Genomic DNA, 27858 nt, shown 5'->3' on the forward strand with positions numbered 1-27858 from the left:
GACAGCTATCAGGGTAGAAGCAACCTCCAACTCTCCCTGTGAAAGACAGGGTGTTAACTGAAGTTCTCAAGACTGAAATTCAAGATCATTTTTGTTATTTAAGGCTGTGTATTGATTAACCACCACCTCCAGGTGCTGCCCTGATAAAGAAACAGGGAACCAGATGTTCCCCAGCTCCCTGGATTGGTCATTTCCTGATGTTGGGCATCAAAGTCCAGGCCTGATGAAAGGTTATGCCTGAAATGTCGACTCTCTTGCTCCTTGGATGCTGCCTAATGTGCTGTGCTTTTTCAGCACCACACTTTATCAACTCTGACTTCTCTGACATCAGCAGTCCTCACTATCTCCTACTTTCTCAGTGTAACCCTGCCCAGCCTCCAGCTGGATGTAGGTATTTTTAAATCAACTTGTAATGACACACATGTGGAGCAGGTGGGATTTGAACCCGGGCTTTCTGGCTCCAAGGCAGGGACACTACCACTGCATCACAAGAGCCTGATGGATACGGTCTTGTTTGCACACAGTGTGTGCAAACTCTTTCTATCCCACATTTTTTGCCATTTAGCCCTTGGTCTGCCCCACAGGAATCAAACCACTCAGTGCCACTTTGATATCCTTCATCGACCTCAACAGAGGGAACTGAAAACCTCCTGCTTTTCAAAGGAACCACAAGCTGGATTTCCTGGTGGATTCCTGTCACTCACTGGTTGCTATTGAGGTCCTCGATTTCTAGCAGGACACCCTTCTCATGGAGCCTTGCTGCTGTGTATCGCTGCGAGACCTGTTTGCTTTTCTTTCCTTTAACATCTCCTGGCTTCTTCGAAACTCTGTATAGAACATCAAAGCACAGGGGTGAGAAACAACATACCACATGCCAAACAAAGCAACAATTTCCAGCAACACCCACTCAATATCTTCTTTCAGCTTCAGATGGAGGGGTTTGAGTGAAGTACGTCATTTATAAAAACCAGGAGAGGAGACTTACTACTGGCTACTTTCAGATACTTCCCTTCAAATTAGTGGGCGGCACGGTGGCACAGTGGTTAGCACTGCTGCCTCACAGCGCCAGAGACCCGGGTTCAATTCCCGCCTCAGGCAACTGACTGTGTGGAGTTTGCACGTTCTCCCCGTGTCTGCGTGGGTTTCCTCCGGGTGCTCTGGTTTCCTCCCACAGTCCAAAGATGTGTGGGTCAGGTGAATTGGCCATGCTAAATTGCCCGTAGTGTTAGGCAAGGGGTAAATGTAGGGGTATGGGTGGGTTGCGCTTCGGCGGGTCGCTGTGGACTTGTTGGGCCGAAGGGCCTATTTCCACACTGTAAGTAATCTAATCTAATAAAAAAATCAGTTTGGGGTTTGTAGTTTAATCTTTCATCTTTCTCAGGAGTTGGTTTTGGGTGGGCTGAATATGAAAAATATAACATGCTGTAGAAATGGAGTGGGTCAATTCAGAACAGAAATGCAGAGACATTTCTTCAGCCAGAGAGTGGTGGGCCTGTGGAATTCATTGCAGTGGAGGCCGGGACGCTAAATGTCTTCAAGGCAAAGATTGATAAATTCTTGATGTCACAAGGAATTAAGGGCTACAGGGAGAATGCGTGTAAGTGGAACTGAACTCGATGGGCAGAATGGCCTTACTTCCACTCCTATGTCTTATGATCTTATAGGTCTGGCAGCCTCTATGGTAACAGAAACAGAGTTCCAGCTGGAGTCTGGTTTGACAAATTTGGTTTCTTTCTCCATAGAGGCTGCCAGACCTGCTGAGTTTCTCCTTTCTGGTTTTATTTCAGACTTCCGACACCTCCGTACTTGGCCCTTGCTGGAGTTTTGATATGTTGTGATTCACAGGCGTGTAACAATGGCCGGGTGTGTGTGTGTGTGTGTGTGTGTAAACAGGGGGTGGATAAACAGAAGGTCATCTTGATTCTACTGTCCTTTGAAAGGTCACTGAGCAAGGGGGAAATGGGGTGGAACCTTGCTGACTCATTTCGGAGAGTATCGAGACTGGAGTCATATATGACTCTGGACTGGATAAAGGTGGCTGGAAGGGAGTTTACAATTCTTTTCAATGTCAGCTCCAAGGTTATAGAGATGGGGTTTGAGCTGTTGACCTCTGTATTAGGAGCATGATTAGCTGCAATCACCAGACCGATGGTCCACTATGGGGCAGCACAGTGGCTCAGTGGTTAGCACTGCTGCCTCACAGTGACTGGGACCCGGGTTCGATTCCAGCCTCGGGCAACTGTCTGTGTTGAGTTTACACATTCTCCCCATGTTTACAAGGGTTTGCTCCGGTTTCCTCCCACAGTCCAAAAATGTGCAGATTCGGTGAATTAGCCAAGCTGAATTATCCATAGTATTCAGGGATGTGAAGGTTAGGTGCATTAGTCAGGGGAAGCGTAGAGTAATAGGTCTGGGTGGGATACTCTGTGGAGGGTTGGTGTGGACTTGTTGGGCCAAATGGCCTGTTTCCATACTGTAGGAATTCTAATTCTAACTCACTATCATTCAGCAAGTGAGACTCTCAGTCTCCGATGATGAGAGACAAACCATGGTGAGACCTTAGGGAAAGATTAGATTAGATTCCCTACAGTATGGAAACAGGCCCTTTGGCCCAACAAGTCCACACCGACTGAGTTTCTCAGGTTGAAGACAATTGGACAGTGAGAGTCTTTGGGGTCACGTGGGTGTGGGTGTGGGTGTGGGTGAGGGTGTGGGTGTGGGTGTGGGTGAGGGTGTGGGTGTGGGTGAGGGTGTGGGTGAGGGTGAGGGTGAGGGTGTGGGTGTGGGTGTGGGTGAGGGTGTGGGTGTGGGTGAGGGTGTGGGTGTGGGTGTGGGTGAGGGTGAGGGTGTGGGTGTGGGTGTGGGTGAGGGTGTGGGTGAGGGTGTGGGTGTGGGTGAGGGTGTGGGTGTGGGTGAGGGTGAGGGTGTGGGTGAGGGTGTGGGTGTGGGTGTGGGTGAGGGTGTGGGTGTGGGTGTGGGTGAGGGTGTGGGTGTGGGTGTGGGTGAGGGTGTGGGTGAGGGTGTGGGTGAGGGTGTGGGTGTGGGTGTGGGTGAGGGTGTGGGTGTGGGAGAGGGTGTGGGTGTGGGTGAGGGTGTGGGTGTGGGTGAGGGTGTGGGAGAGGGTGAGGGTGTGGGTGTGGGAGAGGGTGTGGGAGAGGGTGTGGGTGAGGGTGAGGGTGTGGGTGTGGGAGAGGGTGTGGGTGTGGGTGAGGGTGTGGGTGTGGGAGAGGGTGTGGGTGTGGGTGAGGGTGTGGGTGAGGGTGTGGGTGTGGGTGTGGGAGAGGGTGAGGGTGTGGGTGAGGGTGAGGGTGAGGGTGTGGGTGTGGGTGAGGGTGTGGGTGAGGGTGAGGGTGTGGGTGAGGGTGAGGGTGTGGGTGTGGGAGAGGGTGTGGGTGTGGGTGAGGGTGTGGGTGTGGGAGAGGGTGTGGGTGGGGGTGAGGGTGGGGGTGTGGGTGAGGGTGTGGGTGTGGGAGAGGGTGTGGGTGTGGGTGAGGGTGTGGGTGTGGGAGAGGGTGTGGGTGGGGGTGGGGGTGTGGGTGTGGGTGAGGGTGTGGGTGTGGGTGCAGAGGGAGAGGGATAAGGATAAGAAAGATTTGTAGCTTAAAAAGACCCGAAAAGCTCAAGTGATCAGTGATCACAGAAACATAAGGAGACAGGAAAGGTGGAATTTATCTTCTCTCTTGGTCTTTAAGCTCTTCACAACCTTCAGGTCAATGCCATGGTTATATTTTCCCCATTCCCTCCTGCAGTGATCTTGAATAAACTGCCCAAAATAACACAACTTTAGGAGTAACTTTCAAAAGGGAACCAGAATAATTCTCAAGAAGAAGAAAGGTTTACAGGGCTAGTGGGAAAGAATAGGAGGGAGTGGGACTCTTTGCAGTGCCCTGCCAATGGGCCATCAGCAGAATCACGGACTAAATGATCTGTTCCCTACACTTTAATGTTTATCTTTAGGGTGTAGGTGTTGCTCGCTAAGCTGTAGGTTTGATATCCAGACGTTTCATTACCTGGCTGGGTAACATCATCAGTGGTGACCTCCAAGTGAAGTCTAGGGCTACAAACCTTGTATTAATGTTTATCTTTTCACCTTTTCCAAGCTTAGGGTCAGCGTGCATTGGGAATATCAGGAACAAAGTCAGTATCAGAACAGGGAAGTGGGGCCACTCACTTTCCTTTGCTGGCCAGGTTATCCATGCAGGTCTTGATGTACTGGTTGTAGTAGTCAATCTGTTCTTCGAAGAAGGCAGTTTTGGAGATCAGGCCACTGTATGTCTGCTGCAGTCGCACCAGCTCTGCCTTCCGCCTCTGCCGGTATCGACGCTGGTTTCTAATGTCCTGCAGCCAGGAACAGACAGGGATTAAATTTGCCCCTGGCATGTGAGCTATGACAAACATACCACCTGGTGTGGTACTGAGCCAGACTGAGTAGGAAGATCCCAGTTTGGTTTCATGTGTGGTGATAAATGTGCAGAGATATGTGTTAATCCTGTGCGCATGGGCAGATGTACATGTATGGGGTGTGTACATGTGTATGTAGTTATGTGTGTTTGCATGTGTAGGGTGTTAAGTGTGTGTGTGTAGTTATATATGTGTGCATGTGTGGGGTGTGTACATGTGTGTAGTTACATGTGTGTGCATGTGTGGGGTGTGTACACGTGTGTGTAGGTATATGTGCATGCTCAGGTGCAGGTGTCTGCACCTGTTCAGCATGACACAGCACGTACGTGTACATGCAGAATTGATTTCACGGGTGTGTGTGCGTGTGCTCAGGAACGTGCATGGTGGTGTTGGTGTGTGTTCTCGGTGTGCTTGCACAGCATGGGCTGAGTGTGCAGAGAGCAATATCACAAATGGCCAGCATCATCCTCAGCCTCAGCTGCGATGTCTCCCACGACTGACCAGACCAACACTTCTCCGTCCAGCCACACTGGAACAACAGGCTGAGGGAAGCAGCAGATGCTGGCAACACTTATACCAAACACCCACTTACATTCATATAGCACCTTCAATAAAGATAAACATTCCAAGATGTTCAAATGCATGAGGAAAGACGGAGCAGAAAACTGTGGGAAAAAAATCGCCCAATCTCAGTGCCATCGTTCTCACACGCACAAAATGAGAACAGGAAAAGCTGGATTTAATCAGCAAGTCTAGCAACTTCCATGGAGAGAAACAGGGTTAGAATTCCAGGTTGATGATGTTTTTCCATTCGTCAACCTCTCTCATCTTTTTTCTTATTTTCACATGTGGGCTTGGCTGATTGGGCCAACATTTAATGTCCATCCCCAATAGCCCTGGAGTCAGTGGTGGACAGCTGCCCTCTCGAACTGCTGCAGAGTTGGGTATAGACAGAACCTCAACACTGCTGGGCAGGCCACTCCCAGATTCTAATCCAGCCACAGTGAAAGAATATAAATATATTTCCAAATCAGGATGGTGAGTGGTTCTCTGATGTTCTGATTTCAGATTTCACTAGAAGCAGGCAATCCTGCTGAGTGATCAGAAGCAATCTTGAGGCAGATCAGATTTCATTTATTTAAAAATAACCAGGCTGTGAATTATATTCAAATGAGGTGTGTTTGGGTGGGGTGGAGAGGAAGATGTTTCTCTGACCAGTTATACAAGTTGTGCGGGTCCCTTAGGAGGTGAGAGTGTGGCACACAGCCCTGCAGCTGAACTCTGACAGTTACAGCTAAAGTGTGAAACAACAGCTAATGTTATTGTGTAAGTGTGTGTGTGTGTATGAGAGAGAGAGAGAGAGGATGTTATAGAGGTTTATAAAATCATGAGGGGCATGGATAGGATAAATAGAAAAAGTCTCTTCCCTGGGGTGGGGGAGTCCAGAACTAGAGGGCATAGGTTTAGGGTGAGAGGGGAAAGATAAAAAAGGGACCTAAGGGGCAACATTTTCACTCAGAGGTTGGTACGTGTATAGGCTGTGTTGCCAGAGGAAGTGGCGGAGGCTGGTACAATTACAACATTTAAAAAGCATCTGGATGGGTATATGAGTAGGAAGGGTTTGGAGGGATATGGGCCAGGTGCTGGCAAGTGGGACTAGATTGGGTTGGGATATCTGGTCGGCATGGATGGGTTGGACCAAAGGGTCTGTTTTCGTACTGGACATCTCTATGACTCTATATGTGTGTGACACTGTGCCTGGGAGAATGTGTTTGTGCAGGTGTGTGTGTGTGAGAGAAGTGAGAGTGTGCATGCTTTGTGTGTGAGTACGACAGAGAGAATGGATGTGAGCTTGTGTGAGAGTGAGAAAGAAAATATCTGTGAGAGAAAGTGGGAGAACATGTGTGTGAGTGAGAACGTGTGTGTGAATGAGAGAGAGAATGTGAGTGAGAGACAATGTGTGTGCGTGTGTGAGAGAATGTGTGTGTGTGAGAGAGAGAATGTGTGTGTGTGTGTGAGAGAATGTGTGTGTGTGAGAGAGAGAATGTGTGTGTGTGTGTGAGAGAATGTGTGTGTGTGAGAGAGAGAATATGTGTGTGTGTGTGAGAGAATGTGTGTGTGAGAGAAAGAATTTGTATGTATGAGTGAGAGAAAATTTGTATGTATATTAGTGAGTGTGTGTGTGTGTGTGTGTGTGAGAGAGACAGAATGTGTGTGGATGTGAGAGAATGTGTGTGAAAGTGAGTGAATGTGTGTGTGAAAGAGTGAGTGAGTGAGAGAAGTGTGTGCATTTGAGAGTGACAGAGAATGTGTGTGAGAGTGAGTGGGAGTGAGTGAGGGAATGTGTGTGTGTGAGAGAAAGAATATGTGAATGAGTGAGAAAGAATGTGTGAGTGAGAGAGAATATGTCTCAGTGTGCGCTCGTGTGTCAAAGACAGTAAATATGAGACACTGGGTGTGTGCATGAGGACAGAGAGAATCTCCGTGTGAGAAGGGGAATGAATATGAGACAAACACAGATTGCTGGAGAAACTGAGCAGGTCTGACAAACATCTGAGGAAAGAAAACACATTAATATTTTGAAGCTGGAATAACTGGTTCTTCAGAGGAGTTCTTCTGGAGAGTAGTAATACTGGGCTTGAAATGTTAACTCTGCTTCTCTCTCCACAGTTGCTGTCAGACCTGCTGAGTTTCTCTAGCACACCCTTTGTTTCAGATTTCTAGTACCTGCAGTGTTTGCTTTTATAAGAATAGGAGTGAGAGAGTGTATGAACCAATGTGAACGTTTGTGTGGTTGGGAAAGGGAGTGAAAGACTGTGTGGAGTCACAGTGAGGCTTTCACTCATGAACTTGAGTGTATTCACCCCACGTTCTTGTACATGATTCTCAGCTGCTGTGAGCAGCCACCTAAACAGGTTTAAAAAAAAGGCCTCCGGTTGCCTGTGAGTTGACATGTTTTTAAATGCATTCTTGGGATTATTACCCATCCCCAGAGGGCAGTTTGTCAATCACTCCGGGGTAACACCGGAGTTATAGAAATTGGGAATACTGGTGGATTTCTGGCCTGGAGGACATGATGACCTGGAAAACAAAGAAACCATTTATAATCCTGCTTTTTAGGATCTCTGGATGTCTCATGGCATTTTACTGTGAGAGGGTGGAGTCACTGTGTGCTGTGGAAATGCAGTGGCCAATGTGTGCACAGCATGATCCCAAACAGCCATGTGCTAAATGACCAGATAAGCCCTGGTTTCTTTTTCATAATGCTGATTGGGGGCTAAACGTTCACCAGTCATCACTCAGAGTCATAGAGATGTGCAGCACAGAAACAAACCCTTCATACCGACCTGATATCCAAAACTGATCTTGTTCCAATTAGACAACAGGTGCAGGAGTAGGCCATTCTGCCCTTCGAGCCTGCACTGCCATTTAATATGATCATGGCTGATCTTTCCTAATTAGTATCCTCTTCCTGCCTTATCTCCATAACCCTTGATTGCACTATCTTTGAGAGCTCTATCCAACTCTTTCTTAAATGAATCCAGAGACTGGGCCTCCACTGCCCTCTGGGGCAGAGCATTCCACACAGCCGCCACTCTCTGGGTGAAGAAGTTTCTCCTCATCTCTGTCCTAAATGGTCTACTCCGTATTTTTAAGCTGTGTCCTCTGGTTCGGCACTCACCCATCAGCGGGAACATGTTTCCTGCTGCCAGAGTGTCCAATCCTTTCATAATCTTATATGTCTCACAGATCCCCTCTCAGTCTTCTAAACTCAAGGGTATATAAGCCCAGTTGCTGCAGTCTTACAGTGTAAGAATTGCCAGCACCTGGCCCATATCTCTCTAACCCCATCTCATTCATATACCCATCTAGATGCCTTTTAAGTGCTGTAATTGTACCAGCCTCCAGCACGTCCTCTGACAGCTCATTCCATACACTCCATGTGAAAATGCTGCCCCTTAGGTCCCTTTTAACTCTTTCTCCTCTCACCTCGAACCTATGCTTTCTAGTTCTGGACTCCCTGTCCCTGGGAAAAAGTCCTTGGTTATTCACCCTGTCCATGCCCCTCATGATTTTATAAACCTCTATAAGAGCATTTCCCTCTGACGCTCGAGGGCAAAAAAAAATCAAGGGAGAAGGCAGGAGAATGGGGTTGAGAAACATATCATGGCATGGTAGCTCAGTGGTTAGTGCTGCTGCCTCATAGCTCCAGGGTCCCAGGTTCGATTCCAGCCTCAGGTGATTGTGTGGAGTTTGCACATTCTCCCTGTGTCTGCCTGGGTTTCCTCTGGGTGCTCTGGTTTCCTCCCATGGTCGAAAGATGTGCAGGTTAGGGTGGATTGGCCATGCTAAATTGCCCATAGTGTTAGGTGCATTAGTCAGAGGGAAATAGATCTGGGTGGGTTACTCTTCAGCAGGTCGGTGTGGACTGTTTGGGCTGAAGGGCCACTTTCCACACTGTATGGAATATAATAAAGGATAGCATACCAAACACCTTCTTCACTATCCTATCTACCTGTGACTCCACTTTCAAGGAGCTAGGAACCTGCACTCCAAGGTCTCTTTGTTCAGCAACACTCCCCAGGACCTTACCATTACGTGTATAAATTCTGCTAAGATTTGCTTTCCCAAAATGCAGCACCTCGCATTTATCTGAATTAAACTCCATCTGCCACTCCTCAACCCATTGGCCCATTTGATCAAGATCCTGTTGTAATCTGAGCTAACCTCCTTCGCTGTCCACTACACCTCAATTTTGGTGTCACCTGCAAACTTACTAACTGTACCCCTTATGCTCACATCCAAATCATTTATGTTAATGATGAAAAGTATTAGACCCAGCACCGATCTGTGGGAAGAAAGCAGAATGAATGTTTCAAGTCTTCATCAGAACTATAAACATCTAGAAAAAAGTAGTATTTTATGCTGAAGTTGGGCAGAGGGAAAGGAAGAGGTGAGCAGTTGGGTGGAGACGGAGCCCAGAGAGAGAGAGAGAGAGAGAGAGACAGGAAATTAGTCTGGGTGGGTTACTCTTCGGAGTGAATGTGACACATTTAAAGGGAACCTGAATAACAGACAGGAGGGAGAAATGGACAGAAGGATACTAAGTTTGGGTGAGATAAAGAGGAGGGTGGAGGTTGAAGGAGGTTTGTGTGTAGCCTATACATACAGATGGGTCAATGGTCTGTTCCTATGATTAAGACTGATTAGTGGGCGGCACGGTAGCACAGTGGCTAGCACTGCTGCCTCACAGCGCCTGAGACCCAGGTTCAATTCCCGACTCAGGTGACTGACTGTGTGGAGTTTGCATATTCTCCCCGTGTCTGCGTGAGTTTCCTCCGGGTGCTCCGGTTTCCTCCCACAGTCACAAAGATGTGCGGGTCAGGTGAATTGGCCATGCTAAATTGCCCGCAGTGTTAGGTAAAGGGTAAATGTAGGGGTATGGGTGGGTTGCGCTTCGGCGGGTCGGTGTGGACTTGTTGGGCCGAAGGGCCTGTTTCCACACTGTAAGTCTAATCTAATCTAATTGGATCCTCACATTCACACAGCATTTTACCACCATCTAGTGGTGTAACTGAGGACTGCTGTGTCAGCAACTCCAGCTCTCAGTGAAATGGTGCAGTCCGAGGCTGCTTCAACAGCTTGTTTCTTCTGAGTGAGAATACAAACTGGATGCCTTGGGAAGACTGGAAGTTCCTTCCTGATAGATGAACGAAGGTGGGTCAATTCAAGACTGAGTGAGTGAGTCAGTAAGTGAGAGTGTGTGTGACTGAGTGAGAATGTATGTTTTGAGAGAAAGAGAATATGTGAAAGTGAGTGAGAGAGAGAATGAGTACATATGAGACACTGGGTGTGTGCATGAGGACAGATCTAAGAGGTTAAACTGAAGTCCTTCCTCTCAGCTGGAAATGAGATGGTGTACTGAGGTGGTGTATTGAAGAGGAGCAGGGGAGTTTGTCCTCAACAGGGATTTATACTCCAGTGATAGTCACAGTGAGGCAAGACAGGCAGCAGTGTTATGGTCACTAGACTATAACCCATAGCCCATGCTGGGGGGAATTTATATTCAATAAATCAAAACGTGGAACTGAAAGCTATGGTGAGCATTGATTGTTCTAAAACTCGATCTAGTTCACCAGTGCCCTTCAGGGAAGGCAATGGACTGTCTGTAACTAACCTACAATGTTCTCTGCCCAAACCCTGCCTCTGGCCTTCATGTGACTCCCGAGCCACAGCAATGTGGTTGACTCTGACCTGCCTCTGAAAGGGCCCAAGCGAGTTACTCAGTTCAGGGCAGTTAGGGATGGGCAAGGGGCTCTCCCCTGTTGCAGGATAAAGAGTAACTGGTCATGACCACATTGCAGTTGGTAGGATCTTCTTGTGTCTGTGTGTTTCATACAGTTCCCATAGTGCAGAAACAGGCCATTTGGCACTGAACCTCCCACCCAGACCCACCCCATCCCCATAACCAATCCATCCTCGCCTGGACATCTTTGGACTGTGGGAGGAAACCGGAGCAGCCGCCCGAAATCCACACAGATCTGGGGAGAATGTGTAAACGACGATCCCTGGTGCTGTAAGGCAGTGGTGCTACCCCCTGAGCCACTGTGTCACCCCTTTCCTGCATTAATACCAGCGACTGCACTTCAGAATGTTGCCTCATTGGCTGTGATGGGCTTTTCAGGCAGCCTGAGCTTATGCAAGGTGCTATACAAATGTAAGTGCTGGGGTAGTGTTTACTGGGTTCAGACTGAGCTGTGTGTGAGGCCAACCTGAGTTGAATATCTCATGAACCCAGCCCATCCCGTCTCGCAGTGAATTCAGAGAGTGTCCAGTGAATGGGCACCCCCTCGTGCTAAGGGTGTTACCTTGGCGATATCATTGATCAGGTCCTGGTATTTGTTCACTGGGTTGACCTTTCCCAGAGTTGCCAACTTTTTCAAATTCTGTTCAATCTTTTCTTTCTTCTCCTTGAGAGACATCTGGTTTTCCTCTGACTGGACTTGGTTCTGTTTCATCTTCTCGGGAGTCTTGGCATCTCGGATAGCTCTCCTCTGCATGGCTCGCTGGTGATCAGCGTCCTGTGGGGAGACAGAGGGGATGGGAGATAGAGAGAGAGAGAGAGAGAGAGAGAGACAATGTCAGCAGGGGCCTCTCAAACACTGAGGTTTGGTATCTGCAGTTCAAACTATTTCCTAAAGCAAAGCCATTCTATTCTCTGTTAGCACACAATGTTCCTCAGTTAACAGTCACAGGAACAGGGGGTGGCCACTGAGCTGCCCAAGCCTGTTACACAGATTACAGCTGGCACGGTGGCTCAGTGGTTAGCATTGCTGCTTCACAGCACCAGGGACCCAAGTTCGATCCCATCCTCGGGCGACTGTTCGTGTGGAGTTTGCACATTCTCCCTGGGTCTGCGTGCTTCAGTTTCCTCCCAGAGTCCAAAGATGTGCAGGTTAGGGTGGATTGGCCACGCTGGATACAGGGATAAAATAGGGGATGGGTCTGAGTGAGCTTCTCTTTGGAGGGTGGGTGTGGACTCGATGGGCCAAATGGCCTGCTTCCCTCTGTAGGGATTCTATGATCCCAACAGGAGGAGGCCATTCAGCACCTGAAACCGACTGCACAGGAAGAGGAGAAGGCAGTGGCATAGGAACAGGAGGACTTCAGCCCCTTGCACAGATAGGATAGGACAGGAGACCACTCAGCCCCATGAATGGATAGCATGGGACGGAAGGCTCTTAAGCCCGGTTAGGAACTGGAGCTCAGTCAGTCAGTGATCAACTCTCTGATGAGACATCACAAGAATGCACCCTTCAAATGTTTGGGAAGATTCAGCACTCACTTGCTCCGCAGAGGCCGGGGTCTCCAGGATCTCGGTCAACGTTTCACCGGGTTGGAAGCGAATCACATCGACAATCAAACGCTTGGTGCTGGAACAGAGCAAGACCGCGGTCAGGGTCACATTGCAGACTGGTTTGGGATATTCCTGAAGGAGAAAAGGGAGAGGGAGGAAAGAGAGAGATAGGGACAGAGGAATTGAGAGAGAGCGACGCAGAGTTCAAGGAAGAGGGGGAGACAGGGAGGAAGGGAGAGAAACATAGATACAGGAATTGAGAGAGACAGAGAGAGAGAGACCGGTTGAGCGGAGTAGGAAGGAAGACCAGAGTTTGGGATGCAGGCAGTGGAAGGCTCAGCCATTGATGGTTGAAATTGGGCATGTGCAAGAGCCAGAATTGGAGGAAGGTGCAGAGGTGAAGGAGTGCTGCAGTCTCACAAACACACTATCTTTCAGGTGAATATTGTTCACCTGTTCTCTCAGTCCCACAGAAACAATCCCCCGGCCACACTGTCTCAAAGGCAAGTGGTGTTCTCAGTCTTAAAGCCAATGTCTACCCCCAACATCACTGACTGACAAATTAGCTGGTCATCACTTCAAAAGCATCTCATTGGCTGTAAATTGGGAAGTTGTGAAAGGTGCTACAGAAATTAAGTTTCTTTTGAGAAGCTCTTAATCTGTAGCCCCTCCCCAATCACCCCTCCCGAAGCAAACAGCTTACTTCAGCAACAGGGTACGTGCGTTCATCTCCTCGTTCTCACTCCCAGACACATCAAATTTATTGGTGAGAGTCAGGGAAAGCTCTGTCTTGGAAAGCTGCTCTTTATTCGCTTCATGAAAACCCCCTTCACCTGTGGGAGAGAGACCCCAATGAATTAACTCAACAAATAACTTTGATAAAGCAAAACATTCCCCAGCAACTTCACAGCACAGACACTGAACAAGGTGCAACACTGGGTGACAGGTTGAGACACAGTGATGGAAACAAAACGTTTGGCGAGTTGACAGTGAGTTCAAGGAGGAAGGTGAGGTCACAAGGCAGAGAGGGAATTCCAGAGCACAGCCGACAATGGCAGAGATAGGGAAGGGGGTGTAGGGGCTGGAGGGGGTGGCAGAGATAGGGAGGGGGTGTAGGGGCTGGAGGGGGTGGCAGAGATAGGGAGGGGGTGTAGGGGCTGGAGGAGGTGACAGAGATAGGGAGGGGGTGTAGGGGCTGGAGGAGGTGACAGAGATAGGGAGGGGGTGTAGGGGCTGGAGGAGGTGACAGAGATAGGGAGGGGGTGTAGGGGCTGGAGGAGGTGACAGAGATAGGGAGGGGGTGTAGGGGCTGGAGGAGGTGACAGAGATAGGGAGGGGGTGTAGGGGCTGGAGGAGGTGACAGAGATAGGGAGGGGGTGTAGGGGCTGGAGGAGGTGACAGAGATAGGGAGGGGGTGTAGGGGCTGGAGGAGGTGACAGAGATAGGGAGGGGGTGTAGGGGCTGGAGGAGGTGACAGAGATAGGGAGGGGGTGTAGGGGCTGGAGGAGATGACAGAGATAGGGAGGGGGTGTAGGGGCTGGAGGAGGTGACAGAGATAGGGAGGGGGTGTAGGGGCTGGAGCAGGTGACAGAGATAGGGAGGGGGTGTAGGGGCTGTAGGGGGTTACAGAGATAGGGAGGGGTTGTAGGGACAGGAAGGAGTGACAGAGATAGGGGGGGGGGTGTAGGGGCTGGAGGGGGGACAGAGGTAGGGAGGGGGTGTAGGGGCTGGAGGGGGTGGCAGAGATAGGGAGGGGTGTAGGAGCTGGAGGAGGTGACAGAGATAGGGAGGGGGTGTAGGGGCTGGAGGGGGTTACAGAGATAGGGAGGGGGTGTAGGGGCTGGAGGAGGTGGTAGAGATAGGGAGGGGTGTAGGGGCTGGAGGAGGTGACAGAGATAGGGAGGGGGTGTAGGGGCTGGAGGGGAGGACAGAGATAGGGAGGGGGTGTAGGGGCTGGAGGGGAGGACAGAGATAGGGAGGTGGTGTAGGGGCCAGAGGAGGTGACAGAGATATGGAGGGGGTGTAGGGGCTGGAGGGGGTTACAGAGATAGGGAGGGGGTGTAGGGGCTTGAGGAGGTGACAGTGATAGGGAGAGGGTGTAGGGGCTGGAGGAGGTGGCAGAGATAGGGAGAGGGTGTAGGGGCTGGAGGGGGGGACAGAGATAGGGAGGGGGTGTAGGGGCTGGAGGAGGTGGCAGAGATAGGGAGGGGTGTAGGGGCTGGAGGAGGTGACAGAGATAGGGAGGGGGTGTAGGGGCTGGAGGGGGGACAGAGATAGGGAGGAAGTGTAGGGGCTGGAGGGGGGGACAGAGATAGGGAGGGGGTGTAGGGGCCAGAGGAGGTGACAGAGATATGGAGGGGGTGTAGGGTCCAGAGGAGGTGACAGAGATAGGGAGGGGGTGTAGGGGCTGGAGGGGGTTACAGAGATAGGGAGAGGGTGTAGGGGCTGGAGGAGGTGACAGAGAGAGGGAGAGGGTGTAGGGGCTGGAGGAGGTGACAGAGATAGGGAGGGGGTGTAGGGGCTGGAGGAGTTGGCAGAGATAGGGAGGGGGTGTAGGGGCTGGAGGAGGTGACAGAGATAGGGAGGGGGTGTAGGGGCTGGAGGAGTTGGCAGAGATAGGGAGGGGGTGTAGGGGCTGGAGGAGGTGACAGAGATAGGGAGGGGGTGTAGGGGCTGGAGGAGTTGGCAGAGATAGGGAGGGGGTGTAGGGGCTGGAGGAGGTGACAGAGATAGGGAGGGGGTGTAGGGGCTGGAGGAGTTGGCAGAGATAGGGAGGGGGTGTAGGGGCTGGAGGAGGTGACAGAGATAGGGAGGGGGTGTAGGGGCTGGAGGAGTTGGCAGAGATAGGGAGGGGGTGTAGGGGCTGGAGGAGGTGACAGAGATAGGGAGGGGGTGTAGGGGCTGGAGGAGTTGGCAGAGATAGGGAGGGGGTGTAGGGGCTGGAGGGGGTGACAGAAATAGAGAGGGGTGTAGGGGCTGGAGGAGGTGACAGAGATAGGGAGGGGGTGTAGGGGCTGGAGGGGGTGACAGAAATAGAGAGGGGTGTAGGGGCTGGAGGAGGTGACAGAAATAGGGAGGAGTGATGTCAAAGATGAATTTGACACCAATGATAGGATGTGGAGCTGTGGTTTGGGATTCTGGAAAAATGCAAATTGACAAACAGGGCAAGGCTTTAGGAGCACAGGAGAACCCTGGAACAGTCTGACACAGATGGCAGGAAATGTGAGTGAGGACCGTGGGAGGGGAGGGATGGACCACGCTAAGGAGGTGGGAAGATCAAAGTTTGTGAGAAGATTTGTAGCTTGGGTGCTCGTTGTTGTGGTTCTGTTCACCGAGCTGGGAATTTGTGTTGCAGACGTTTCGTCCCCTGTCTAGGTGACATCCTCAGTGCTTGGGAGCCCCCTGTGAAGTGCTTCTGTGATCTTTCCTCCGGCATTTGTAGTGGTTTGAATCTGCCGCTTCCGGTTCTCAGTTCCAGCTGTCCGCTGCAGTGGTCGGTATATTGGGTCCAAACACATCGACCTGGACCCAATATACCGATCACTTCAGCGGACAGCTGGAACTGAGAACCGGAAGTGGCAGATACAAACCACTATAAATGCCGGAGGAAAGATCACAGAAGCGCTTCACAGGAGACTCCCAAGCACTGAGGATGTCACCTAGACAGGGGACGAAATGTCTGCAACACATTCCCAGCTCGGTGAACAGAACCACAACAATAGGTGAGAAGATGTTAATTTGATGATGTACACAATATGGGGTTGGAAGCTCAGTTCAGGAACCTGTTGGATGTCGAGAAGCTGGAGTCAATGGTTAGCGACTGGGGTCTGTATCAGGGATCTGAAGGGTTTAGTATCTCACTGCCCGTTGTGTATGTGGTTAGCTCACAGGACAGTGTGACAAGTCCAATTCCTAGAGTGAGAACAGGTATATTCTACCTTAAGACAGCTGGATTGCCATCATAAATCCTGGAGGAACATGAGTGGATCAGAGAGGGTCACACGTGAATGAATTTGCTCAGAGCGCCATAGTGAGGGGAGGGGAGGGAGCTGCTAAGAATGGCCAGGTCAGGTGTCTGATCCCCAGGTTAGAGAGGATCATGCCCTGACTCCTCCGTGCTGTCTGGGTGAAGCTGGCAAGGGGGTAAAGGAGCAGAGTAAAACAGCAGGTACTTGCCGACTAGAGACTCAATGGTGGGCACTTCACCAAGATCTTCCAGTAGCTCATGAATGGGATCGTTGTGTTCAGGAGCAATAGCGTCTTGGTGATCCAGGAAAAGCTACAAAGTGAGAGAAAACATCAGACAGATGGACTGTGGACCCAAAAACGAGTAAGCACCAATCAAAGAGATGAATTCAGGATGTAAGTATCCTCTTGCTGACCGGGGGTTCCCACATTCTGCCTGGCCAAGTGGGCAGCAATCCCACTCTCTGATTACACTTAAAATCTAATCAAGTACATGGAAATACCTTGAGAGTTGTGAAAGGTGTTATACAAATAAAACTCATACTCTATGTTAAAGGAATGAGACTATAGTCCTAGGGGATGCTCTCTCATTCGAGAGAGAGATGGCTGGTGGTGGTTTAACCTGAGGGTCACTACGCCTCAGGCGAGGGGAGAGGTTGTGTTGGAGAGTCCTTCATCGAGTCATACAGCACGGAAACAGGCTTTTTGGCCCAACTGATGGTGGTAACTTGGGAATTAAACCCATGTTATTGGCATTCCTCTGCATTGCAAACAGACCTCCAGCCAGCTGAGCTAACCAACCCCACAGATGGTTACAGAAGCGCAATTACTGTTTAAAAAAATAAGCTAAAGGAAAGAAATGGCAATGTATTTCCAAGATCAGCCACATGTAGTCGTTGCTCTGTACACACACCATCCCTCTTGGGAATAGCGTAACGTAGGATTGGTTCTGGCTGTTCACTCACAGTCTGAGTGGATAAGAAGCCCATCCAGACTGTGTGATCCAGCAGGGAGCTGTGTCTCCACAGACTGAACCTTGGGAAATGCTGAATCCCTGTACCCAGAGGGAGGCTGCTCCTGGTCCTGCCCCGGTAAACTCACCGTGTGAGTGTTGATGATCTCTCCAATGGAAATATAAATCACCGGCTTGGTCACAGTCACACGGTCTGAGTATTCATCAACGTTAAAACGGTCCTCGAGCTCTGGAACCTCACAAGCAGCCTGGAAGAATCGTCTGGACAGAGGGGGAACAGTGAGAATACGGGAGAGAGAGAGAGAAAGAGGAAGAGTCATCGATATAAAGATTGAGAGAACGAGAGAGAGAAAATCCATAATGTACCATCATGCATCACTGGACGCTGTGCCTTCTGCTGCTTGGATGGTAATGTAGGAGTATGGGTCTGGGTAGTATACGCTTCGGTGGGTCGGTGTGGACTTGTTGGGCCGAAGGGCCTGTTTCCACACTGTAAGTAATCTAATCTAATCTAATCTAATCTAATCTAATCTAATCTAATTCCCTTCCTGCTCCTCCCTCACCCTCCTCCTTCAGACCCACACCTCTGGCCATGCCGGAGTATTCCCATGTTTATTTAAAGGTAATACATCTGACTACATTGCTGTGTCATGTCCTGGGAGGATAGATTAATGGTAATACATAATTGCAAGCCTTTTTAGCTTTTGTTTGTTATTATTTGTTCACAAGATATGGCCCATCCCTCGTGGCCCCTCGAGGAGATGATGGTGAGCTGCCTTAGCTTAGAAGACTGAGAGGGGATCTGATTGAGACGTATAAGAGTATGAAAGGATTGGACACTCTGGCAGCAGGAAACATGTTTCCGCTGATGGGTGAGTGCCGAACCAGAGGACACAGCTTAAAAATACGGGTAGTCCATTTAGGACAGAGATGAGGAGAAACTTCTTCACCCAGAGAGTGGTGGCTGTGTGGAATGCTCTGCCCCAGAGGGCAGTGGAGGCCCAGTCTCTGGATTCATTTCAGAAAGAGTTGGATAGAGCTCTCATGGATTGTGGAATCAAGGGTTATGGAGATAAGGCAGGAAGCGGATACTGATTAGGAATGATCAGCCTTGATCATATTGAATGGCAGTGCAGGCTCGAAGGGCAGAATGGCCTACTCCTGCACCTATTGTCTATTGCCTTCTGGTACAGCTGCAGGCTCCCGGCTGTGGGTTGACCCCAGTGCCATTAGCAAAGCAATTCCAGGATTTTGACCCAGCCACAGTGAAGGAATAATGATATATTTCCAAGTCAGGTTGGGGAGGGGAGGGGAGTTGTATTCCCATGTATCTTGTCCTTCTGGATGGTAGAGACTGAGGGATTAGAGAACCTTTGGTGAGTTGCGGCAGTGCATCTTGTAGATGGTACACACTGCAGCCACCACTGGGTTTGCATGTTTAGTTATTGATGTGAAAGTGCTGAATTTCAACAGACTCAATATCTAAATGAAAAGACCTAGGGAAGGGAGGGGTTTGGGGATGGAGTCTGTGTTGTGTCTGTATCAGAAGATGGGGACATTGTATAAAGAACAGCAAGAGATTGAGATCGATTTACCTGAACTTCATGTGTGCCTGAGAGAGGTAATCATTTACTGAGCCCAGGTGGCAGTTTTCCTTGTCGAACATTTTACTGGAGGCAGCATGTTGTAAGACCTTAGCGATGGAGCCCAGATTCCTTCTCTGATCGGTGGTCAGACCCCCACCCCCAGCCGAGATATCGATGATATCGAATGCGTCAGGGGCCACGATGGCTGGGTTCATGTAGCGATAATACAGCAGATTGCCGACAATCTGAAATCAGCCAGAACGTAACTCACAACAACAATCATAACAGCTCCCAGCTGCCACCCCAAAACACTCAGCAAGTTTGTATAGAATGTGGAATAATCCGGACACTGGCAAAAGTCAGTAAGAGCTATCGGTGATAGGACAGGGATGGGAGACACAGGAAAAGAGGGGACACAGAGAGGAGCAGCAAAGGAAAGAGTAGGCACACAACTAACTTCAGTTCAATTGCCACTCACAGAGAGGTTCACCGCAGGAGGAATTAAAGACCAGACTTCCAAAGGCAGGAAACGAAGGATTGTCAATCTCCTGCTACCTGGGAAATTTCCCCAAGTTCAGTTTGAAGAGTGTGGAAAGGAGAGAAATCGAAAGCCTTAAAACAGAAGAGAGAAGAGAAGCAAGGTTGAAACAAAATTATCAAAGGCTGGAAAAATATTCGATTTACTTTGCAATGTAAACCTCAGGAGCTCAGGTAGGAAGGAAGCTCAGACCCAGTAAAGTAACTCCCTCCAGTGTTCCCCCGGCTGGTGACATAGAGCTGGAGGGGGGGGGGGTGGTGTAAAACAATTCTATTCAAACCTGTCTGAAACTGACAAGCAGATGGGCCCTGTCCACACAGAGATATTACGCCTCAGTGCCATTTCTCATCCAACAGACACAGTGTGACCAGACACCTACCTTAATGAGCTCGTCATCTGTGGCATCAGGAAACTTCTCATGCAAGGAATCCTTCAGGACTTTAGCAATCAGCCTCATTCCGTACCTGCAGCAGTGGGAGAGAGGTATTGGTGAACAAAGACAGGGGGATGGTGGAGCTGGTGGATCATAGAGTGATCACAGCTCGAACTGTGGTGCAGCCAGTCTCCAACGCAATCCTCACTGGGAGTCCAGACAAGAGACTGAGAGAGAGAAATGGTCACATTCTTTCCCAGTAACCTTGGAAAAGATTGGGCTGTGGGAGGGGAATATGTGGGTGGGTGGAGTCAGTGGAGAGTGTCTAAAGGGCTGTGGGAAATGAGTACTTACGGGATTTTGTCCACCGATGTAACAATGGCTGACAGGAATTTGTCGGTGATTGCTCTCATGTTTTTGATCGATGTGTCTAGTCTCTGTTTGACCTCATCATGACTGAGCGCCTGGTCTGGTGTGACATCGTACGGGAGTTTACTGAAAAACAGAATTGTGGATACGTTGACTATCGGTTGGATGCAAAGGGCTGCTTAGTATCCACTCTGTCATGTCAGTCCACAGGGGCAAAGTGAACCCTTCAAAATCCCAACCATTTCCCTGCTGATGAAATGGACATCATACCAACAGCAGGGCTCTCCCATCTCCTCATTTCTTCCCCCATCCCAGTTGTTACCAGTTACACTGGACCCTACAGCAGGAACTGAGGCAGCTGACAGCATTCAGCAGTGAAAGGAGCAGAACACCTTGATCAGACACTATACAGGGCCATGCCTGTCTGTCTGTCTGTTCAGTAAAGGACTTGCATCTGTATGATAATTTTTAATACTGAAGGATGTCTCAAAGTGCTCCACAGCCAATGAAGTATTAGTGAAGTGGGGTCACTGTTGTGATGTGAAAACTCCCAGCACCAATTTGTGGAGAGGAAGCTCCACCAGCAGCAATGTGACAATGACCAACTCAATCTGTTCTGTGGATGAAACATTAGTCAGGAGTCCAAAGCTAAATGCTATCCTCTTATTCAAATTAGCAGCACCCATGCTTGAGGGTGGATGGGAGCTCAATTTATCATCTCACCTACGAGATGTCACCTCCAGCAGAGCAGGCTGGGATTGAGACTGAGACGGAGATCGACTTTTTTCTATCAGTAAGGATGAAATCGAGGGTTATGGAGAAAAGGCAGGGAGGGAGAGTCGTGGATGACCAGATCAGCCATGATCTTATTGGAGAGCAGAGCAGACTCAATGGACCAAATGGCCTAATTTTGTTCCCAAATGGAAATAGACTGCACTCTCTCGGTCCCAGGGTTAATGCTAGCTGTGAGCTGTAGGTAGGATCGTATCCACTCAGCCCACACGGTCAGTGAATGCAATGTGAAATCGGGCACAGACTTGTCGCAATCTCTTTTCAACACGGTGGAGTCTGGGGATGAGAAATCCGCCCCACACATACTCTCACAGCCGTATTCACCAAACTGTGGGCTGGACAGCAGAGGGAGAGTGAGTCTGAGCTGGTGAACTCCTGGAATAGCAAGACCTGGAATGAATCACAGAGTCTGTAAGTGACAAGGAAACAGACTCTGCAGGGAGCAGGGGACAAAGGAGAGGGCCTGGAGAAAGCCAAGTAGAAAGCTTCACTCCCTAAGCATGCTGGCATTACCAACCAGGGCACAGGCTCGTGCTGGCACTGATAAACAAGCACACAGCACCAGGGGTCGCAGGAACTGCACACTCCCCAGAAGTTGCAGTGCGCTGGGTATAAATGCAGCTGCTGTCCCTCCCTAGATCAGCAGCACAGGAATCAGAGGAAACTCTTGTTCGCTTCACTGGTGTTTGCTGTCGATGTAGAACAGCTGCCCTTGTAGAAAATGGCACACTTCATGAAGTAATTCTTCAGATGAAGCACTCTGGGGCACTTGGCTGATGGGATCACTGTTGTATGAACACACATTTCCTCCTTTCTCAGTGTTGTGTACCCAAAGTGTTCCTTCCTGTTTGATGGACACTGCAATCTTCATTCTTCATTATCCTAGCTCACAGCGAGCCTGGTGTGGTTAGCATGGGACATGTTGTGTAAGATATGCTCCAGGCCAGGGAACAAAGGACTATTAACCAGCACAGCGCCTCGGAATGACGGAGAGAGATTGGGATGAATCTTGACCCGAAAGCTCTCACCAGGAGCCCAGCTCACTGGGAGACTTACTGGTTGAGCTGTTAGTCTTCAGAATACTTCACCCCAAAGGCTGGATTACTGAATATATTCAAGGCAGACTTAGACAGATTTGTGAGCTTCAACAGAGTCCAAGGTTTTGGGGAACAGGTTGGAAAGTGGAGTTAAGACTCTGATCAACGAGCAATGGCTTAATGAAAAACGGACAGGCTTGAGGGCCGTGTAGGGAATGGATTGGAATCACACATTCCAGGCGGACTATCATCTCCCGAAAGCACCTGTCCTCACCCCCAGGTGTGCTTCACTTTCCCCTAAAGGCCATTCACCCAGCCGTCCCCAACCCCGGGCCCACTTCACACGTCTCCCCTGGCATCATGTTGCTGCCAGGGCTGGAGGCAGCACCAGTAAAAGTGAGCAAGCAGGGCACTGTCTTCATTGGTTGGTGCTCCAGGAAGACAGGAGTCTCACCAGGAGTGTATGGAGCAGCCCACTGGGTGAGGATGTTTACCGTGTGTCTCTTACCTGGCCTCTCCTGTCTGTGATTCCATCTGGTTCACCCAAGCCTTGTAAATATCCACAGGGTCTGTCTTGATGTTCATTGACCGTTCCTCAATGATCTCCTTGACAACAGGAGCCAGGATCTGTCGGAGGGCGTTCTGTCCTCGTGCTCCACGGTTGAAGCTGACCACCATCTTAATAACAGTGGGGTTCCCTGTGATGATCTCATGGAGCTGATCGACCTTTGACCTGCAGAAAGCAGAGAATGTGCCAGGGTCAGAATCACTTTCACAGGGATCTCTTACAGTGTTTCCCTCAGAGGCCTGTATGTACAGAGAGTCCATCTCACACACTCCCTGACAAGTGCCCAGATCACCAAACAAACTCCCACATGCGTCTCTCTCTTCTGACATCGCCTTCTGCCTGGACTGCAAATCCCTTTCTCCAGTAGCAACATAGCTGTGAATAGTCAATCCCCTCCCTACAACGTTGTAAATTTTACCGACAGCAAGTGGGCTGCAGCCTTCAGCTCATCACCAGCTTCTCCAAGGTAACTGGAAATGGGTAATAAATGCTGGCCCAGCCTATCACATCACAGCCCGTGAATTAACAAAAGCAATCTCAAACACCTCAGTCTGAACCTGTCCCTCCAATCCTCAATCCCATTTCCAAACCGGATATTTGTCAGGCTCTTTTTGACCGGATTTTCCTGCCAGTGACTGATGTGGAATTAGGGAGTAAGGAGCAGGAAAGGGCAGATGTGGGCAGGAACCTACTTGATTTCCTCTTGAAGGGCAGTCTTGAAGAGTTTCAGCAGCAGGTACTCTTCTCTCTGGTTCGAAGCATAGTTATACAGCGTGAAAATGACCGAGTCCATGAACTTGGTGGATTTATTCTGAGGCATCTGAAAGATCAGCTTGGCCAGGTAGGTGGGGTTAGTCTGGAGAGAGAGAGAGAGAGAAAAACACACCCAATTTGACACTGATTTCCTACTCATTGAATGGAACCGTTGACTTTAAGTTGCCCTTTCCTAACTCCCTGCTGTTTTCTCCTCAATGCTGTACTGGATGACAGGGTTCCAGGCTGGACAGGCTCAGACTGTCTACTGGACCCAGCTGGGGATGGCTCACACACGACTGAGTTGGAACTTGATTATCACTGCAAAAGATGACCCCAGACATTTCCTACCGGAAGGATTTGCATTTTCATAGTCCCCTTTCACAAGCTCAGGGCATGGCAGAGCTCTTCACAGTTAATGAGGCATTGTTTTCCAAGTGCAGTCTTTGCTGTAGTTTAGGAAAAGCAGCAGCCAATTTGTGCACAGCAATATTCCACAGGCAGCAATGAGATAATATTCCAGATTGTGATGTTGGTTGAGGGATAAATATTGGCCCCAAGACACTGTTCACATGCAGGAAAGTGGAGCTTCTCATAAAGACCTTGTGCCTGACAGTTCAGCAGCTGCTCAGTACTGCATGGGAGAGCCAAGCTGTAATTTATGCTCCAAATGTGAGAGAGGGACTTGAACCCACAATCTTCTGGTTTAGAGGCAAGAGTGTTACACCCTGAACCAAAGGTGACAACTTCAAAATGGGTGGGAAGAGTCAGTGATGGGGGGAGAGTGTACCCGGGGGAGCGGACCCAGTTGGTGGGAAAGAAGCCAACTGGTGTTTACCTGGAGCAGGTAGAAGAGGTTCTGATAGGCCTCCAGCTTCATCCGTTTCTCCTTGCTCAAGGCCTTCAGGCCTCCTTTCTGCTTGTTGATCTGCATCATGTCTGACAGCTGCTCTTTGTTCTTCCGGGTCAATTTCTTGCTGTGAGACACTACTTCCTGTAACGTTAGAAAGGTACCATCAGTGTCTCACCACCAACCCATCCCTGCCATTGGTCACTACCTCATCATGTGACCGAGACCCTGGCTCTGGACTGGGGACAGTGACTCACAAGCAGAGGCCTCCCAGATCCCAACCATGTCATAATTTTCTGGGATTTCCCTGATATTCCCATTGTTCAGTCAATATTCCCAGGGTGATATATTTCTGGTGTGATTTTCTTACTGTTCAGGACAAAATTCCTGTTGTCTGGGGCAATATACCTGATGGTAGTCCCTGATCAATTATCCTGGCGCTTGGGACAAAATTCCTATTAGCAGGAATAGGATTACCAGTACCTGGGATGGTTATTGCTGGCACTGTATTTCCAAAGAGTTATTCTTGTCAGCTTCATGAATATATTCCTATCGCTGGAAATGGTGTTCCCATACTGGTATTCCCAGACTGATATTTCTGTTAATGCTCAAGGGATCTTTTCATTATTTTGGAATTGATATCTCATCACTAGGGACAACACTCCCATTATTCCAGAACCATATTCCCATTTCAGGAAGTGGTACTCCCAACAATCTGGGGGGGGGGGGGGGGAGGGGCGATATTCCCACTATTCTGTGTGTGATGCTCTGCGATTAACATTCCCATTATTCAGGGCTGATTTTCCAATTCTTCTGGGGAGAGTATTCCTGATATTTCAGGGCTGATACTCTGGTTATTTCAGTATCACTATTCCCTGTATTCTGGGGTCAACGTTCCTATTATTCTGGGTGATGTGCCCATTGGTCTGGGGTTGATAGTCATTAGTTGGGTGATATTCCTGCTGTTCCGAGGTTTTTATTCCCATTACCTGCAGCGTGATTTTGTTCTTCACCAAGAGCCCAATCTTTATATCCATTGTGTTGAGATCGTTTTCTAGTTGCTGATTGGACCGGATCCGAGTAACCACTTCCTCTCTCAGTCGCATCATTTCCAGCTCCTCCTGGAAATCCTGGTCACTCTGATCCAGCAGGTGCACAAACTTCCGGACAACGGCCATCGGAGGCTGTTCCGCATTGACTATCCAAGAGAGGGTTAGTGAGAAAGGGAGAAAGGAGAGGACAGCTACAAAACAAGTCTTATCCTCACACTGAGCTGCATTGGTTTCAGGTCAGCGATTTCCAATTAAAAGCATTAACCCTATTGGCCCGGGCCCCTTACTCCCAGATTCCCCGACACTGGATCTTCCTGGTTCTCGTCTCTCATTCACCTCCCCAACATCCTACCTCCTCCCCAGTTCCTTCATTCCCTTTAGCCTCTCTCTTCAAACTTTATGTGCTCTCTTTCTAAATACTTCCATCCCTCCCCTTCTTTGATCCAATAATCTAGAAATAAATGGATATATCACATCAAATGATGGATCTAGCACCGGTTCTTGAGTCTGATACTCACTCAGAGTTTTATAATCATCTCGCGCCTTGTTTGCTCTGATGAATGCCTGGATTTTAATAATATCAGACTCCTGGAAATAAATGAGAAAACTGGAGATCAGTATTAAGCTCAGCCCGTGTTGTAACTGTTTGAACCTGGAGTGAGAAGCACCGTCAGAATGATCAGGCAGCTGGAAGGAACTAGATGGCTCATAGTTACTAATCCACCTGTACCGTAGAGACATAGGTCAGCTGATTCCAAACCAAACCCCTCTGCTTTGGATTTCCTCCACACCCACTCCCTCAAAAATCATAGCACCAAGATACAACTCTCAGTCAGAGGATCCTTGTAAAGAGAAACAGAGTAGGCCATTTAGCCCTTCGCGCCTATTCAATTGTTCAACTGGATGATAACCAAAATATATGACCATCAGACATAGTAACAAACCTGCTCCCCATTCAATGGGATCCTGGCTGATCGGACATTTTTCACATTCACTTTCCTGCCCTTTTCCTGTAACCCTTGATTCCCCAACTGGTCAAGAATCTCGCTATCACAGCTTTAAATGTACACAAGGACTCTGCCCCCACAGCTCTCTCTGTGGTAAGGAGTTCCAAAGGCGCTTAATCCTCTGAGAGAAGAAATTCCTCCTCCACTCCGTCTGAAATTGGTGTCCCTTTATTCTGAGACTGTACCCTCTGGTCCAAGACTCTCCCCTGAGGGGGAGCACCCTCTCAGCATGTACCTTGTCGAGCTCCTTAAGAATTAGAAGTATTTTAATGAGATCACCTCTCGTTCTTCTAAACTCCAGTGAGTGGATTCTAATCTGTTAATCTTTGCTCATAAAATTCCATCCTGGGATCATTCTTGTGAACTTTCTCTGAATTGTCTCTAATGAGCTGCTATCTTTCCTCAAATAAGTGGACCAGAACTGCTCCCAGTACTCCAGATGTGGTCTCACTGGCCCCTTGTACAGTTGCAGTAAGTCTTCACCACTCTTACTCTCCAACCCCCTTGAAATTAGGGCCAACATCCCATTGGCCTTCCTGATTACTGGCTGCTCCCTGTGTGCTCGCTTTCTGTTTCTCAGGTACAAATGCCCTCAGGTACCTTTGGACTGCAGCTTCCTGTGGATTTTCTCTATTTAAATAATGCTTTGTTCTTTTGTTCTCCCCTTGCACATCATTAACATGTAGAAATCTATCAATTTCTGTTAGGAACACATCTGATAACAGACCCTCTCGAGCCCTCTGGGGCAGAGAATTCCGAAGATTCCTCAGAACCTTAGTAAAGAAATTCTTCCTCATCTCAGTCTGAGGGCAGACTCCCTACTGAGAGACTGTCTCCTGGTTTTAGATTCCCTTCAACCAGGGAACATCTTTCCTGGGTTTTCCCTGTCAGACCCCAGCAACATTACACCATGGTTGGAGTGAGACATGATCAGGGGCTGCAAGCTGCACTTGGGAGACTGAACAGAGCTGAAAATGTGTTGCTGGTTAAAGCACAGCAGGTCAGGCAGCAAGGAATTTGACGTTTCGGGCCAGAGCCCTTCATCAGGAATGAGGAGAGGGTGCCAGGTAGGCTAAGATAAAAGGTAGGGAGGAGGGACTTGGGGGAGGGGCGATGGAGATGTGATAGGTGGAAGGAGGTCAAGGTGAGGGTGATAGGCCGGAGTGGGGTGGGGGCGGAGAGGTCAGGAAGAAGATTGCAGGTTAGGAGGGCGGTGCTGAGTTCAAGGGAATCGACTGAGACAAGGTGGGGGGAGGGGAAATGAGGAAACTGGAGAAATCTGAGTTCATCCCTTGTGGTTGGAGGGTTCCCAGACGGAAGATGAGGCGCTCTTCCTCCAACCGTCGTGTTGTTATGTTCTGGCGATGGAGGAGTCCAAGGACCTGCATGTCTTCGGTGGATTGGGAGGGAGAGTTAAAGTGTTGAGCCACGGGGTGGTTGGGTTGGTTGGTCCGGGCGTCCCAGAGGTGTTCCATGAAATGTTCCGCAAGTAGGCGGCCCGTCTCCCCAATATAGAGGAGGCCACATCGGGTGCAGCGGATGCAATAGATGATGTGTGTGGAGGTGCAGGTGAATTTGTGGCAGATATGGAACGTGGCTGAAGAGCTTCTGTGCAGAGGAGATGACTTGGGGGGTGCAGTGAGAGAGAGACTCACTGAAATCCTTGTAGAGGGAGGAAGAGAGCTTCTTCAAGGAAGGCATCCTTGCAAGAGGATTCGCAGTAGGTTAAAATCTT

The 27858-nt window shown here is 49.4% G+C and overlaps 1 protein-coding gene across 1 annotated transcript in view; it reads right to left on the reverse strand.

The window, feature by feature from the left end:
* The window catches only part of iqgap1 (IQ motif containing GTPase activating protein 1), a 116418-nt gene that overhangs the window by 2288 nt on the left and 86272 nt on the right, over positions 1–27858 (reverse strand). The window contains exons 22-36 of the mRNA XM_060853925.1: positions 25635–25704; positions 25054–25262; positions 24053–24208; positions 23154–23317; positions 22402–22626; positions 20050–20190; positions 19702–19786; positions 18794–19029; positions 17327–17459; positions 16436–16538; positions 12963–13092; positions 12248–12335; positions 11271–11483; positions 4172–4338; positions 705–827 (exon numbers count right to left, since the gene is read on the reverse strand). Of these exons, the coding sequence (XP_060709908.1) occupies positions 705–827; positions 4172–4338; positions 11271–11483; positions 12248–12335; positions 12963–13092; positions 16436–16538; positions 17327–17459; positions 18794–19029; positions 19702–19786; positions 20050–20190; positions 22402–22626; positions 23154–23317; positions 24053–24208; positions 25054–25262; positions 25635–25704 (2243 nt within the window). The remainder of the gene's footprint in view (positions 1–704; positions 828–4171; positions 4339–11270; positions 11484–12247; positions 12336–12962; positions 13093–16435; positions 16539–17326; positions 17460–18793; positions 19030–19701; positions 19787–20049; positions 20191–22401; positions 22627–23153; positions 23318–24052; positions 24209–25053; positions 25263–25634; positions 25705–27858) is intronic.

Source organism: Hemiscyllium ocellatum, chromosome 42 (genome assembly GCF_020745735.1).
Source record: "Hemiscyllium ocellatum isolate sHemOce1 chromosome 42, sHemOce1.pat.X.cur, whole genome shotgun sequence".
In the NCBI taxonomy this organism is placed as follows: Eukaryota; Metazoa; Chordata; class Chondrichthyes; order Orectolobiformes; family Hemiscylliidae; genus Hemiscyllium; species Hemiscyllium ocellatum.